Source organism: Corythoichthys intestinalis, chromosome 4 (genome assembly GCF_030265065.1).
Source record: "Corythoichthys intestinalis isolate RoL2023-P3 chromosome 4, ASM3026506v1, whole genome shotgun sequence".
Classification (NCBI taxonomy): domain Eukaryota; kingdom Metazoa; phylum Chordata; class Actinopteri; order Syngnathiformes; family Syngnathidae; genus Corythoichthys; species Corythoichthys intestinalis.
The window spans coordinates 52,905,508-52,923,529 of record NC_080398.1 but is presented as its reverse complement, the minus strand read 5'-3'; the positions used below and the strand labels follow the sequence as shown (position 1 = coordinate 52,923,529).

Sequence of the window (18,022 nt, the reverse complement as noted above, 5' to 3'; positions counted from 1 at the left end):
GTTCCAACCCATCAAGAAGAAACCTTTTCTCCCATCTAGTGTCTTGTAAGCGCAATCAGTTGATCCCAGTCAGGTGCTTCTTGTTTGAGCAGAAACCTCATTGGTTTTTTTCTGTGCTGGATCAGTTCGAACAAAGAGGATGGGGATGGCGTGGCTCAGTGGTAGAGTAGTTGTCCCCCAACCCAGAGGTTGTGGGTTCAATTCTCCGCCCTGATGAACTTGCCTAAGTATCCTTGAGCAAGATACTGAACCCCACATTGCTCCTGGTGCTGCGTCACCAGTAGGTAGATGGCAGTATAGTGTAAAGCGCTTTGAGCGCCTTGATAGGTGGAAAAGCGCTATATAAGTATAACACCATTTACCATTTACCAAAGACCAGGACTCACTATGGGCCCTGAGGACCGGTTTGCCCAACCCTGGCCTGGATAGTAAAAGCTTCTACCTCGCTATTAAAGCATGGTTTTCAGTGAAAAAATGTTACAATAAGTGTTCTTGTTGGGGTTTAGCTAATCACAACTCTTCCTTTGCTATTCATTTATATTGTTTTTATCTTTGTTATTGGTTTGCTGAACTAAAAACTATAATTTTTAAAATACTTTCCTGCCCTGCATTTCATGTAAACATTTGTAATTGATGCAACCAAAAACTTGTTTTTTTGTGGTTTTAGTTGAATTAAAAAAAAAATCACATCTTATGACAATTTATGCAGATCCAGTCAATTCCCGAAAGTTCTCATACGACCATAACTTATTGTCAAATTGTGGTTACGCGTGTGCTGATGCCCTTAACAAACATGAGTTTGGATTTAACTGGATTAATCATGAACATCGCCTGCTGATGTTTGAAAAAGAAGACTATCTTTGAAAATAAATGTGTGGAGAACAAACAAAACACAAACCGTTTTTACTCTCCTGAAAATTAGTCAAACAGAGTGGAGGGGACAAGAGGACAGTATAAAACACCAGAGCTCATGTTTCAGTGAGTGTGAGAAAGAGAGGAAATTGGGACAGGTCATGCAAACAGAGCCAGCTGCCACCAAAATCCACTACACACCTGCAGTTCTCACAAGGGTGGTAAAATCTTTTTCTTTTTGTATTCATCACTACAAAAGAGGACTATCCCTCCCAGTTTGTCATATTATGCTGTTTCAGTTCTCCATGAAAAGGGAAATGTCTAAGTGAGTGCATTTGTTGTTCCTCCTTCTGCAGCACTAGAAGAATTTGCTGCCTAATTCCGGGACTGAGCGCTTGGCTGCCAACACAGCAGTCGTGTTTTAGAGAAAATGTGTTTTTTATCAAGCTGGGAACAGCTCTACTAAAAGCACTGCACGTAGACTGCAAGAAGACAAGAGAATAATGGGACAAAAAAGGGTGCTATAAACCTTTTATGCATTGGGGCTTATAGGAAATGAAGAAAAGCAACCAGAGGGCGCTGACCCTTTGCTGGTGCGGCTTCCTATTGGCAAGGTCATCAAAGTTCACCCCCCACACACACACACATCCAAGGCTAAAAAACCAAAGCTCAGCTGTTGCAGTTGGGGCAACTTTTCTTCTGATTGAGTTTAAACAACAGATCATGCTGTAGATTTCTCCAACGTAAGGGTAATCTTTTTTAGAACTAAATGAGAGGGTAGGAAATCTTAGGCACTTCAACAAAAATATCAGTATGATAGACAGAAAAATCTGGACAGACGTCCTCTAACCATAAACTACTCATGAGGTTGTGGGATTGAACAGAAAGACGAATATCTTCCCAGTTTAGAATCTTCTTGGTGTTAGCGCATGCCAAAGAAGATAGAGGGAGTGTTTGTGTGTTTATAGAGTAGTTGTGTGTGTGCACTAGTGAGCATGCAAGACATCTGTGTTGTCCATTTTAATCCCCTATACATGAAAAGTTGTTTTAATGACTTTCTGTGAAACATACAACTTCCATCAATCAAAATCTTCTTACAGTGTATACCTATGATTTACCAATGGTTGGCTAAGAAATAAAACAGTGCAAATCCACATAAAGCTGTCAACACTCGTTCTTGTATTGCAAAATTTGAGGGAAATTAATGGATTTAAATTGAATTAACTCAACTACGATGCAAGCGGCTCACTACGAATGACTGTAGGCCTGATAAGGACACACCAACTGTATGCACTGTGCATCCCTCCATTATATGTTTTGGTATGTTGCTGTTTTTATACATAACCCCAAGTGAAAAATGTTTTTGTCTTTTGCAATCCATACGTTATCCAATTTTAAATGTTTCCTTCCATAGTAACAAAGAAAAGATCTGTAAATCCCACACATTACAAAACCATTGTTTCTCTCAATGGTCAAGATTGCTGACTAGAGACCAAGTGTTCACTTACACTGTAATTTGTCTTTATCCAGTCTGAGTTTGTGGCTGCTATGAAAAAGAGATTTCACAACTCCAACACAAGTTTTATTTGTTTGTACAGTTCTTTGTCATGAGTTTGTCAGTCAGCCAGGTGGGAAAGCCCTCATACTATTCGTTACAGTATAAGGCAACAACTTGTTTAATTGTGACCTTACCTGAGCCATTAAAAAAAAAACCAAAATCAAATATAATAGATAAGGACATACTGTACTGCAGTGGTCCCCAACCACCAGGCCGGGGACTGGTACGTGGCGCATATACTACCGGGCCGCACATAAATAATAAATAATTTATTAACGACCGCATTCTGGGCTGTACTTCTTGACACACCAATCTGACTGTCTCCTTATGGGGTGTCCAAACTATTCAACATAGGGCTGAGTGGGTGCTGGATTTCATTCTAACAAAACAAAAAACAACACATTTCACCAATCTGGTGTATTACAAGTGTAATCTGTTTTTTGCAGTTAGGTGCTGCTTGTTTTAGCAGAAACTTCATTGGTTAAACTGTTTGTGCTCGATCAGTTGGAACAAAAAAACAGGTCCCAGAGTGGGCCCTGGAGGACCGGTTTGGACACTCCTGGTCTACTCTATTGACTAGTCTGAGTAGCGACATGTGGACTTCGCCTTCTTGTCGTGGGTGCCATTACTGGGTTGTTTTCACACCTCAGTAGCAGCCCAGCGTCAGCCGATGTAAAGAGTAACGTTAGCTGCCTGTGTGCCGCGGGCGGCACACCTCAGTAATGGCGGACGGGATACTTCCGATTGTTTTGCTCGGATTAGTCAATAGATATAATAATAAAACTAGATACCCTGTCGTCATAAAAATCAATTGGAGCTAGCATATATATTTTTTACATCTTTGTGCGCTTGTCCTCGATAATGACGTATGACGTAGATGTATCAGATTTGTTCCCGGAAATAATAAGCCCACACACTAGCGAAGATGACTGAAAAACAGATGTTTTTGGACAGCTTTTTACGGGGAAAAGGCCACTTGTTGAGTCAGAAGAAGATCCTACGCCAACTCCACTCTGCACAATACGAGGCCAAAAGTTAGCAAACGAGGCAATGAAGCCTGCAAAGTTGCTTCGGCGCATAGAGACTAAGTACTCTGGAATAATGGATAAGCCTGGAATTTTCGAAACAAAAAAGTGCGAGCACGAACACAGACACAATTAGTGAGGGCCACCACGTCAACAAAGGCAAATGCAATGAGAGCATCAGACCTCGTGGCTAACCGTAATGCTAAAGCCAAGAAAACTTTCACGATTGGAGAAGAAATTATTATGGCTGCGACCAAGGATATTTGCCGTCAAGTTCACTTTTAACGTTTGTTCGTTTTTAGCCCTGTCGTGTTATTTTATGTTTACTGTATTTCTCTGCACCACATTGCCGATCCATGAATGAAAGGCTCGCATACTACCGGACCGTGGTGCAAAAAAGCTTTGGGACGACTGCTGTACTGCATCATTTCTGCAGTCACGCTGCAGTTTAAGTTAAATACTGTTAGGTTTCGTGTTGGTTCCCTCCCAGTGTGTCCCTGTGATTGCCTATTGATTTCACCTGTTGTACCTGCTCCTAGTGTATCCTCCAATCTGCGTCCTCCTGTGTCACCCATCTGTTCCTCGTTGTCTCGTTACTCCTTGTCTGCGTGTGTATATAAGGTCCCAGTTTCTTTTCACTCCTTGTTGTGTCATTGTCAATGTCCATGTCAAGTTCTGGTCAGCAGTATTCGTGTCTATCCAAGCCCTCATGTTCCAAGTAAGTTTTTTGAAACGTAGTCTTTTGTTAGTGACAGTTTTGTTTGCCTCAGTGCCTTCTTTGGATTACCACAGCCTTTGTTTTGTACTTTGTTTTTCACTGGCTTTAATTAAACCCTTTTTTGCACCATTCATCTGCCTCGCCTCCTTTTTCCTGCGTTTGGGTCCATACCACCTGCATGCCTGCAAACCCTGACAAATACATTTATTAAGAAAAGAAAAATTAAATGTAGACCCAATACCTCGAGTGCTTCCAAGGAACCTTAACAACGGAGGTGGACGATCAAGACGCGGCATTCCTGTTCCTCTTTCCTTTTCAATATTCCATTGTTCACAGTTTATCCTCTAGAATATAGAACAGGTGTCAGGAACCTATCTGGCTCTTTTGGTGAATGCATCTGGCTCTCCCCCAACCAGTAATTTAAAATGTGGAACCGGCCGGCTCGCTTGACATGAACAAGCTGTGATAAACTGATAATGCATTCAAACATTTTTGTTGGACCTTTAAATGTACAGTACGTCGCAATAATATGCTTCAATCCGGTGCACATTAGTGGTCCTCCCATCGCGGATTGCACGGAGATGAGCGTTTTTACAGAGCTCGTCTTGCGCGTTAAGTCTCTGAACAGCCAGCAACCATGAAAACTGAACTGCGTGGTACCCCAAGTCACAGAGGCGTGTAATAAGTTTCACTTTCATGAATTTTTCCAAGCTTAACTATGGTCAGGAGGGAGGGCACACCATGAACTGGTTACCAGCCAATCGCAGCCCATAAATTATTACTAGAATTATCACCTAATGATTTATTTTTCATTTCACCGTAACTAATTTGTTGGAGCAGATTTTACATAGCTGCACTTCACCGTGTCAATCACCAATTTCATAATGATAACGTGATATGAGCTCCGTTCTTTAGACAACAACATATTTGCCGATAAGTCTACCATGACTCAATTCAATCAATATCATCGGGGAAAAAAATCAATGAAATCAATCAAATCAATCAATCAAATCAATGAAAATTAAAAAGCAATTTTGACATTTTTGACAATTTTGTTGCTGACATTTATTTCAGACATTTAAATAAAAAAGTCTTTTTAACTGAACGGAATATCTGGAAAATATTTTGCATTTAGATCAATTGGATGGATCAGGACGTAACCAACTGATGTATCGTTATACCCCTAATTAGCTGTTTAGCTTGAATGACTCTTTGAAAGTCAACTACTATTTCCTACTGCAAGGAGTGGGGGGACAATATACTTGTACATAGAAAGACCAATTGCTGGTGGAAAGGTGCAACAGAGAAAGTAGGAAAGAATGCTTTTGTGACAAAGGCGAAGGGTTTTGATGAATGAATGGTGCTTGGAGATACTGGCCTCTGGGAGAAAAAGGGGGATTTGTAGATTTTTTTTCAAGGACTCCGTCTCGTAGCTGCTTTGGGATGGGTATGTGTGTGAGTGTCTGACTGCTACTTAGATGCAGTGTTATTAATAACGGAGCTAGAGTTTATTGGCATTTCTAACGTCGTTATTTTTTTCAGTAGTGAATAATCTAATTAATTACTTTTCTCATCTTAGCAACGGCATTATTGTTAGTGAGGATGTAAAGGGGCGCGTTACTACAACTTGGTTGAATGAAGTGCGAGTTGTCTGATTTTGTCACAGCTTCCTAGGAGAGAGCAGAGCGGGAGGGAAGGGGGGGTGACGCCGTTACAAACGTGATGATGCCTGGCTAAGTGGTTCATTTGCGTTCTCATTAGCATTCGCATTTAGCGTCACGAGCGTCATCTTAAGCTCTCGGGGAACTTTTTTTTTTTTTTCCTTTACACACAGTTTGTGGCATTCAGGTGGGTACAATCAATTGAAAATAATGTAGCCTACTGTTTTCCTGCTGAGAGTGCGTTTTCATGACCGAGCTGGCGTTGTCCTTGTACAAGTTCAATATTATAATATGTACTGTATATATTTTTTTGACCAAAAATAGTCACTTGCCCTAAACTTTTTTTCAATGATGTACCCATGAACCTTGTGTGATGTTTTTTAATCCAAACAACTAGACCAAAGACAGGAGAGGTAGGAGATTCAGAGCCTCACCTGCATATTGAAAAATAAAGTATATCTATATACAGGGGTTGGATAAAATAACGGAAACACCTTAAAAAATAAACAAAAACTAATTCAATATGGTGTAGGTCCGCCTTTTGCGGCATTTACAGCCTCAGTTCTCTGAGGTATTGATTCATACAACTTGTAAATTGTTTCCAAAGCATTTTTAAGCCATTCTTCAGTTAGAATGCCCTCTTACTGTAGTCTTTTAGAGACAGTGGCGGTGGAAATTGACGTCTTAACTGAATCTCTAAAACTGACCGTACAGTAAATGCTCAATAATGTTGAGGTCTGGGGTTTGGGCCGGCCATATGAGAAGCTCAACTTCATTAGAATGTTCCTCATGCCATTCTTTAGCAATTATGTTCAATCCCTGTATATTAAGGGTGTGGCGAAACTCAAGTCACGGTCAGTGTTGTTAATCTTACTTTTAAAAAGTAATTAATTACAGTTACAAATTAAAAAAGTAATTGAGTTGGTAACTCAGTTACCTGAATGTAAGAGCAATTAGTTACTTGGCAAAGTAACTGGTGTTACCTTTCATGTTTGTTTTTTTTTTACTTTCCCCAAAAAAACAACCCCAAAACATAGTAACCTTTGCTATATTTAAGTCATTTAATGTTGTGAATCAACCATTAATGTTGTTAAAATTGCTCCCGTTATTGCATTAGTCTATCTACTTTCGACATGTGAAAGTTTTAAAACTGTTTCACTTAAAGATAGATTCTAGTCAATACTCTGCCGATTTAGGAGTATTTTAGATAAAAAGTTACTTAGGTTCGCTACGAAGGTTCTCTACAACAGAGCCTTCCTGAGAAGTCTGCTGCTTTAAGATGGCAGCTGTTTACTAACGCCCGCAAGTCTATCATTTCGCATCTAGATCTCTATATATGTGCTAACGCCCCCGTGTCTGTCATTTCGCATCTAGTTCTATACACATGTGACATCTACCGTAGCATCACGTGGGCGTAGTTTGTAGGCTATCAGTCAGGTATTATTGGAGCCACCAAGGATCACGTTTGCAACGGCGTCACAACTCCTTTCCCTCCTCCCCACTCCCGCTCTGCTCTCTCATCTCCATGAGTCCATGTCTCTCAGACTTTTCTCGCGTTATTCAACCAACGTAGTAACGTATAGTAACACACGCTTTTACATCCTCAGTAACGGTAACGGCGTTGCCAAGATGAGAAAAGCAATTAATTTGATTGCTCCGTCTTGAAAAAAATAATGAAATAATTAGTTAGTAATGCCGTTATACTCTAACCCCCTTATTAACAACACTGGTCACGGTGCAGTTCGTACCTGGGTACGAGGGTCACTGTTAGATACGGGTTCTGTACAACAGGAAAAACAAAAAAGCTTTTTTTCTCACAGCACTTAAAAGTTAAAGTTTGTATACCGTTACACTCCTACAAAAATTTATAATATTTGAATAATATATTAAAAAAATATAATACATAGATATATAATAAAAAAAGTGATGTATATATATATATATATATATATATATATATATATATATATATATATATTTTTTTTTTTTTTTTTTTTTTTTTTCAAATCATTTCAATTCAATCAGTTCATATAAACATCATTGATGTGGAAGATGTTAAAGAATGTATAATGTAATGATTTGTAGAACATGGAAAGTAATATCAGTTGCTGAGTAACTACTCTTCCAATGCGGTATTATTAACTCAATTACTTTTTGGGAGAAGTCATTTGTAACTGTAACTAATTACTTTTTTAAAGTTAAGATGAACAACACTGCGTAAATGTCTGTTGACTTTCTTTGCGCAATCAGATTGTCCGATTCAGTGGAACAGTTCCCAGATTATTGTATTAAAAGTGAAGGTTATCTTTAAAACGTTGGTTTCAAAATCCATATATTGCTGCAATGGCAAAATGGAATACCGGTCATGAAGTTCATACTTTTTGTGTGTGTGTCAGAAAAATAAACATGTATATTACTTATAAACCCATAGAGCTATAATCACTCAGTCTCTGAGCCTGTAATTATTCACTTTCCACCAATCTGGCTACTTTTCAGGGAGAATCACTGCTGTTGCCTGCAGTTAAGAAGCTACCTAGTTATTTAGAGTTGTGGCCTCTTTTAGCCGATTCTATTCCTGTTCTTTCCTATCTTTGCCAAAGCACATGAGTGCTTCTGATGCTTCTACAGTACTGTGATATCCATATAAATATGCCTCGACAACCAAATAAATGAAATGCACACCAAACTGTCATCAAGGACATGAACTATGTTCTATTACCAATTTTTATGGCCGTAAATGAAATCTATAGCTTATGTGGTTTTTGTGGCTCTGTGATCACTTTTCAGTAAGGCCTGGTCATTGAGAAAAGAGCTGGTTATTATGCATGGTTTTGAATAGCATGGAACCCCAAATTCCACTCATAAATGCTAAATCATTTACTGGTGAATTGCTGTCCAGACAGATGAATTTAACAAAATGTGTCTGCTTTACAGACTTCATATGCATTGAAGGCTCCATATGATTTAAGGGAGCTGCTTGTCTGAAAAAGCAGCAGACTGTTAAGAGGAAGTGGGCAAATGATGACTGGGCAGCCAAAATGAACATACCTGTCTGACACAGCCTTCATAAATTCATCCAGCAGGTCATCATATGCCTGGCCTCGCACCCTCTTATGCCGGAGCCCAATGTATAGTGGATCCTGCAACAGTGCCTGAAAAACACACACCCATTTTGTTCTTTGTGTGTTTGTGGTAAGTTTTTGTACTACTGTTTAGTACGACAAGAACAAGACACGCGTTCACAATTTCCTTCGCAATTTAATGCTTTCTATACATGTTTTATGTTCTTGAAAATTTCACAAGGCATCGAGCCCAATTTCTTTCAAAGCAATACATTTCTGGTTGAACTAAGTATCCACAAGTGTTTTTGGAGTTTTGAACTTTTAATCCCGAAAGCTTGGCAGATGCTTTGATGCCTCATTTGAGCATGCATCCATTACTTCCCATGCAGTTTGAATATATAATTACACAGTGGCTCTAAAATAAGCAAAGCATGGAGAAAGAAGTCGCCACCTTTCCTTTGCGAGGTCAAGAACCAGCCCAGAGCATTATTTATAGGAAGTTGACAGTCATTTCCTGGCAAGCATTTATTGGACAGTAACAGGCAGTAGTTGGCCAAGGTAAATTGTAATCTAAACACGCAAAACGTGATCATTTGATGTCCTGAAGTGGAGTAATACCAGCTCCACTTTGGTGGTCATTTCAAAAGTGATGCAATCGCATGCAATAAGAAAAGTCATGAGGAGAACTTGCAGAGTTTGCAACAAATGTATTCATATGCAACAGTGCAACTCTATCGCTCTAAGGTTTTCTGATTTTGGTAATAGTACATCAATTGTTGTTGTGCTCCTTTGTGACAATGAAAGAACTGTAATGTCAATAAATCCAACCATCTGAAAACCTTAATCAACTGAAACAAGATGAGTGAATTCTTCTCCCTTTCTCAACCCTCTGACCCTCTAACTCTCTGTCTTGATCAACTTCTAGCTTGGAACCGAAAAACTCAGGGCGCATAAGTGGTCCATTCAGCCCCACTACAGCTCTTTTGGGCTGTCATCGCTTAAGAAAAACATAAAAATGGAAACTTCAACCACAGTGATGCAGACTGAAGTCTAATTTTTTAAGGAGTACTGAAAAAGTTGCATGAGTAGCAAATAAACGTGAGTATGCTTGAAAGCATAGCTTTGCCAGGACATTTTTCTTACCCATTCTGGTCTGATGTAATCCTAGTGGGTATAGGCAGCAACAAAATGAACACATAATATATAATTTGACATTTTTAATAACACAGAATATTTTTCAGATTGAATGTTTATAAGCTTCACGGTCAAGTGTTGAGGTTCTAGGTTCGATCTTGGCTCAAGTAATCCTGCGTTTGCTTATACTCCTTCTGCTTGTGTGGCTTTTCGTCCTCCCACATTATGAAAATATGACGTGCTGGGTTATTTGAAAATCATGGAAGTGTGAATGGATGTTCATTTACATTGGGCAACAACTTCAAAAAACTATATTGGTTGTTTTAGCTGTAATTCACAAATTTTTTGGGTGCAGAATGCAAAACTGATCTGTTTTTCTCTATTGCATCAGGTTTTTTTCTCCATGGGTTAACTACTTACTGTTTTGTTACTACATGCACAAAATCCTCTTCCTATTCATAGCCTTAGTAAATAAAAAATAATACAGGTAGTCCCCAGGTTACGAACAAGTCCCGTTCCAATGCTAGCGATGTATCCTGAAAGTCGAAATTAACCCTCTAAGTACTTCTAATAACTTCCTAAACTCAAAAACACTAAATCCAAAAGATTCCAAAACATGTATTATGTGTCACTGTACAGTCCTCGACAAGACGTTGGAGCTAAATCATAGCTAGATCGGCTAAACAATAATCTTTCCCCTCTTTCTCTCACGACTTCTTCGTGGGAGAAATTGCGCTCTTTCTCGTTGTCATTACCCAATCGCGACGGAGTGCTACTGTGTATGCGCAAACCAATGCCATTTTCTCTTGCGCGTTGACGGCAGATATAGATGTGTAGGTGTTAGATTAAACGATTAAAAAAATTTTTTTTTCTTTTTATTGGGGGGTTATATATTTTTTTCTTAAACCATTCAATGATTATGCCATGTGATGAAATAAAGACAATGCCTTCAAATGTTGAAAGTATTTTAATGTACAAAAACTCAAACTAAATTCACATATGCAAATATAGGACTGAAGCATTTGTTTACTTTTAAAGTCTGTAATGTTTAAATAAAGTTTTTGGCTTAAATTTTAACAGTGTGAATGGTCGGCAAAGGGTTTAATTGGGATGAGTCGAGAGGAAGACAGTTATGTAAGGAAAGCACTTTTTAAAGTCTTGAATGTCATTAAGTTGATGTAAAGATCGTAAGGGTACAGTTTGAACATTAGGTGACGGTATACATTGGGATAACTGATTGCAACCGGCTGTTCACGTGACTGCGCGACGTCACTCCCCCCGTTGGCTTTATGCTTATAAAAGCAGGAAATTCGGACATATAAATTATTCTTCAAATGGTCTGGCATGTGGGTTGAAGAATAATATGTTTAACATATAAATCACCTTCGGGACATAGCAGTACATTAAAAAAAAAACTTTTTCTTTTGATTAATGGCGGATTGCAAGCAAAATGCAGTGCCCATGCCTTCACCCTTACGATCTAATCTAGACTTGAACTTATTGTCTTTCAAGAAGTTAAACAGTGTAGTATACACAGTCTTTATTTCCTCTCATCCCAATTAAACCCAATGGAGATCATTATCACCCCAAAACAAAGAGAGAAAAATCTCTATCACATACATATTTATATCTCCTGTCATTCCTTGAGAGAAAATGGCGTCGGTTCGCGCATGCGCAGTAGCAATCCGTTGCGCTCAGGAAGCCAGTCACGGTTGGGTAGTGACACTCGTGTGCCCGTGTGCTGGTCTTCGTGTGCGCAAATATGTTCTTCTTCGTGTGTACATTGCTCTTTCTTGCGTGTGGAAGTACTACCTGCTCTACAGCAGTCAAAAAGTTGTGTTGGTCATGCATGTTTGTTTCATATTTCAGTGTATGCCAATACTTAAAAAAAAATACAAGCACTTATGTACATAAGTACATTGTTTTATACATATATTTTAAATAAACTGTGTTAAAATACCTGACGTGATAGAGAAAAATTTGGATCAATTTTAATATCTCACAACAACAAATACATATATGCTGTATATATCCAGTGTTTATATTTGCTCTGCAATAATGACTGGTGATCAGTTCAATGTCTACCCTGCCCATGCCACCTGGGAATGGATGTATTAGCATCGATTACCTTGAGTATTATTTGTCTTCAAAGAGCAAGACTAACAATACAATGACTTGTTTTGGTGAATTCAGTTACCTCAAGTCATGGCTTATAGAGTACTTGCAGTGGTTCTTATGGAGCATGCACATAGATCTTTATTGATGAGAAACATGATGAAGTGGCAAAATCTGAATATTCTGCATTTGGGAGATCCCACAACATGTAGCAAAATTCAAAACCTAATTTTCAAAACTATAATGATGTGGAACATTTCACACGGGCCCAGCAAATCTCGAGACTTAAACTCGATAGAGCATGCATATTACCTGCTAAAAAAAGGAGACAGGGAAATAAACATTAAATGAAAGACACTTGCACAGTTTTTTGTATATCTTGAACTGCATTTGGATTTGGGGGGATTAGAGTTTAAATGGAAGAATTGAAGTATCTGAAGTCTGTCTTGGCAAAATAAATGACAGGCCAGGTCAGGGGTCGCGTTAACCGGATATTTTCCGTCGTTGACCGGTTTTTTAAAACGGTGACGGAAAAAACTGACGTCCGTCCGTCATTTTGACAGGTTGTAATTCACAACCCAGACCACAGGGTGGCGAGTTAGCATATTATTTAGCTATTGTCCCTCTTAATGCATGACGTCGTTGGCTCTTCTTTCAGAATATTGTAGCGTCACCGGGGTCTGGCGGCGGCACCGTGATTGACACATCAACGCGAGGTTCTTATTGGTGCACCCGGTGTGCCAGCGCGTCATCCAATTGATGGACAAGATGGCCGCCCAATCACATGATGTCACAACTCCGCCCCCCTGACTGGAGCCGCCATATTGTGTGTCAGCTGTTCATGTTTACACATTACCGCTACGTACATGCCTCCTATTACGGCGTGTTTTTCTGCTCGTTAATATTAATAATCAAAATGGTGAAGGCGTGTGTGGCGGTTGGTTGCTGTAACAGAAAAGATAGACGGAGAGACTTGAAGTTCTACCGTATTCTGAGAGACCCGAGGATGAGAGCGAGATGGACTGCTGTAATTCGACAAGAAATCTGGGCACCAAACGATCACCACAGACTATGTAGTAGTCATTTTATATCTGGTAAGATGCATTTAATATATATTTAGAAGATTTTGAGCTGACAACCACAATTAAGATCATTGTGTGACGTTGGTGATTGGGGTCTATATCGTTGCCTCTTTTTCTTTGGGGGCGGAGTAAAAAGGGAGAAAAATACCACGACTCCCGTGTCTACTTTTTCGCCGCCAAGCAAGCATTACAATATTAATTAAAAATGAATGAAAACTAAATACTATTGAATATGTCATCATTATCATTTTAAAAATTGAAGTGACCGGTAAAAATAGACTATGACCGGATTTTTATGACCCCGTCAGTCAAAATGACAGACAACGAAAATGTCTAGCGCAACCTCTGGGCCAGGTTCATCTGAGTCAGGCACAGAATCCACTAATGTTGACGCCTTTGCCGACATAACATGGACACATGTACACAAAGAGATGTGTAAATATAGACTTGTATGCTCACTATTTTTAGTCTGTTTAAAGCTTACAACATAAACTACACTGTTGGTGGGTGCTCTGTTTGCTGGCTGGCAGGTACTTGCACGAACTGGCACTAGACGGAGGTGCTTTCCCAGCTGGCAATCATCAGCGGTAATGGTAATTCTCCATAGGGTGTTGCCTCTTTGGTAAAGTGTGAGATTAGGTGATTATGGTTGATTTGTGAAGCAATGCGTGCTTGGGTAAATAGGATTAAGTGGCTTCTCTCGGAGGACGTTGAAATGAGCTAAAGTTTAAGGAACAATTTAGACTTTCATTTATAATACTATCCAGTTTATTTTGGAAAAACATGATCACAGCCCTTCCCATGCTAATACAAGTAAATACACTAATCAACTCAACAGTTTATCTTCTCCTGATATAAAACAATAGGGAAACATATCATATTGGAGCTGTTTAAATTTGTCTTAATGCTTCAATGTAAAATTTAAAGTATGGTTGTATGATAGTGCTCTGTACTTACAGTGTAGATGGTGGGGGAAGGACAAAAGTGCGTACTTAGGTTTTGTTTTAACCAAGATGATCACTACATCTCAACAAGTCAGTACTAAATAGTCCTAAGCCTTTAGTTACCACTCAACTTCAAATATCATGTGTTTAACAAGTACAAGCAAATCACTAAAAGCAATTTAAGAGAGACTATAATGTCCTCTTAAGGTGATTCATGACATGTCCCTCATGCTTATGTGACCACTTCGAATTTACTGAATCAATGGCAAACTCTGCTCCAAATTATTATGAATCTGTTGCGGTTGCAGTAAAAATGTTAAAAAGTACCGGTATTACTATTCAAGCATGGTGTATGAATGATTTCTCTTGAGCTGTGTTATAATCGTTTTCCCCAGAAGTTTTCCCCTTTTCCTTTGACTTCGTGTAAATGGTTTAATGGAAATACAAAGCTACAATTTTATAGACGAGACCATATTCCTTCCTATATGAGTCTCGCCCAGATGAATGAGAGATGCCAAAAATCTATATCCATAACCATAAAACATATGGGAGCAACTATGAATTACCAATGAAATAAGAGCATGACATTAGAATCAGTTGCTATCCATGACAGACAGGCATCCTCCCAGAGAAGGGTCCAGCTGTGGCCCGCAGTACTCGCCAACGCGCCTCCTGCCCGCTTTCAACAAGTAATCAGAAGCTTTCAACGACCCTAACCATAACCTTAATGATATATTATTATGTATTATATTTACATATATTTATCAGGGTGTGGGGTTATATAATAATAGTGTAGTTTTTATTTCCATATTAATCTATTATAGAAATTGCAAGAGTTTGGTGTGATGTCTTTATAATGTAGATATGTTAAAACTTTTTCACCCCAAAAATACTAAAAAAATTGAAAAATTAAAGCTAAATTTAAAAAAATGTTTTTTTCAGTATGTGGCGGAAAACACAGACAAGGCTGAAAAAGCAGTTTCTCCTCTTGCACCCCTCTTTAAAATAAACTGCTGTATTTTAAGCCAAAAGAACTGTTGTGTTTGATAGAACAATATGTCTATATGCTGCTATAGCAGTTTCATGGCGCAAACTATTTTTAATTTGACCCCAGTTTACAGACACCGTGCAACCGCTTTTTTTTCAACTAAGCCATAAAAAGAAGCTAAGTAATTATATTTATCATTCAAGATGTGTCATGTTTAGTTTAGAATCATTAATTAATGTCTAATATTTAGTTTAAAAAAAAAAAAAGACATAAAATTATTCACTCGCATATTTTAAACTTTCAAACAAATTACGTCACAATGAATAAAATAGTGTCTGTAGATAAGTAACGGATATCTACCTCATACCTATCACTTAATTGTATTTTTTTGTTACTGCCGCATTTTCCCGCATTTTAGATAAATAATCGATCCAAACAAAGAAAAATTGAAAAAAGGGTAAATATTTGAAAAAGAAAATCTCGATCACTCTTGTTGTCTGCAATTTCTGCATCGAGACCCTTGTTATAATACTATGTTTCACCCACAAAATCCCCCAAAAATCCAGCTGTGGCCATTCACAGGTGTGTCTTGACACTCGGTGATACATGCTACATGGAGTTTTTGGATCGAAACAAGTATTTGATAATATCTTGTTAAAATCATTGTGTCTTTAATTATGCTCTCTCATGCTGTCACCTACAGTTAGGGTTTCGCTGTTAATTTAATTTTTTTTTTTTTTTAAATGCCCTCCGTTTCAAAAATGTTTTCCCCCCAGAAAATTTAGATTTTAAGCTTTCTACAATGATGTATCACATATGCATATAGGACAATTTTGAAATTTGGCAAAATTGGGGGTCTCAAAGCAGAACTTAAAGTCACCTGAAGTTTTCCGCCATATATAATGCTAAACATACGCGTGCACACATTGATGCCTTGCCCTCATAACCTAGCAAGGGCCCTTATCAAGGTTATGAAGTATGATCCTTATTGTTAGTAATGCGTGTGCCCTCCTGAACGCCGCAGCCAGAATCACTGTGAGAGCGCCCTTTGTCCTCCAAACGCGCAAACACATGCCCTCCTGTGAACGCACAGCGTGGACACGAAGGCGGCAGATTAATTGAAGCAAAAGCAATACGAACAATTAATGGCTGCAATTCACGCCCTCTCCTCGCCCCTGCCTGCAGCCCCTATGCAGAAGTAACGCATAATGCGTCGGATCTCAAGTGTATGTGTGTGCCCCCCTAAACCTGAAGTAGCCTTTGTCTCTGTGTAATTCTCTGAATTACCCTGCTGCCCACTCCCACCTGTTAAACAAGCTCGGCTAACTGCTTGCCATAATTCAATTAACTCATTCACTCCCAGCCATTTTCACCAGAGCCAGGCTCCTGGCTCCTTTGACTAGATTTTGACTGATTTTGCAAGGCCCACAGAAAATTCTGTTCTATTGCTATATAAACATGGAACCCACCAAAAGAAAGATTACATTCTCTTCTTTCAGCAGGAAAAAAAGTAAAAAAAAAAAAAAAAAAAAAAAAAAAGTAAGTTCATATCTTTTTTAGGGCTGTCAAAATTATCGCGTTAATTAATTTTTTAAATTAATCACGTTAAAATATTTGACGCATTTACGCACATGCCCCGCTCAAACAGATTAAAATGACAGCAAAGTGTCATTTTCACTTGTTACTTACTTTTTGGTATTTTGCCGCCCTCTGCTCGTGCTTGGGAGCGTCTGATTTTATGGGTTCCAGCACCATAATTATTATTGACATCAACAATGGCGAGCTACTAGTTTATTTTTTGATGAAAATTTTACAAACTTTATTAAAACGAAAACATTAAGAGGGGTTTTAATATAAATTTTCTATAAGTTGTACTAACATTTATCTTTTAAGAACTTCAAGTCTTTCTATCAATGGATCGCTTTAACAGAATGTTAATAATGTTAATGCCATCTTGTTGATTAATTGTTATAATAAACAAATACAGTACTTATGTACAGTATGTTGAATGTATGTATCCGTCTTGTGTCTTATCTTTCCATTCCAACAATAATTTACAGAAAAATATGGCATATTTTATAGATGGTTTGAATTATGATTAATCATGATTAATTAATTTTTAAGCTGTGATTAACTCGATTAAAAATTTTAATCGTTTGACAGCCCTAAGCTTTTTCCATTCTTTAGAAATCAGCATTAGAAAATAGTTTAGTTTGAGCAATTTTCCAATTTCTGATGAAAAAACAAAGGAATTGAGCTTTTTGTGAAAGCATACATTTCAAACATAACTTTGACTTTAACACAGCGATTTTTTGCTTTAGTTACATCCCTAACACCTGAATAATGTTTTCCTTTTACAAAATAACATAAACAACAAGACAAATAGAGCTTTTGATTGCAAAGTAACAAATTATTTACACATAACTGAGAGATGACGTTGTCGCCGCGACAGCCTGGTAAACTTTTCCCTCATCGCCGCCTGTCTCATAAAGATGGATTTTTTTGAGTGTCTGCAGGGTCTGCTCGGCGAGCAGCACGGACTCAACGACATCGTCCGCTGCACTGGTGGTCCCGGTCGTTCTGCTCGTCGTTCCGCGCCTGACAACCCGGGCGTCCTCTTGGTTGTTCTGCTTGGTCGTCCACCGCCCGGCATCCTTCCACCGGCACCCGGCCATGCTGCCCGGCCGTTCGTTGCCGTTGAATCGGGTTACGGGTCTTACCAAATGCGCTACTGCCCTCCAGTGGCCAGTTTTATTGCTTTAAAATGGATTTTCAGCTTTGTGCTTTGGAGCTCAGTTTAATCAGAACCCAGAGATGTCTCTTATGAAAAACAAACATAAAAGAGGTATAAATACGTCTTTCGGACACTAAAACAATTAAAAA

The 18,022-nt window shown here is 38.6% G+C and overlaps 1 protein-coding gene across 4 annotated transcripts in view; it reads right to left on the bottom strand.

Moving 5' to 3' along the window:
• The window catches only part of me1 (malic enzyme 1, NADP(+)-dependent, cytosolic), a 141,607-nt gene that overhangs the window by 14,531 nt on the left and 109,054 nt on the right, over nt 1-18,022 (bottom strand). For all 4 annotated transcript variants that reach the window (XM_057834236.1, XM_057834237.1, XM_057834240.1 and 1 more), the window contains one exon: nt 8,863-8,966. In XM_057834236.1, coding sequence (XP_057690219.1) covers nt 8,863-8,966 — 104 coding nt within the window. The remainder of the gene's footprint in view (nt 1-8,862; nt 8,967-18,022) is intronic.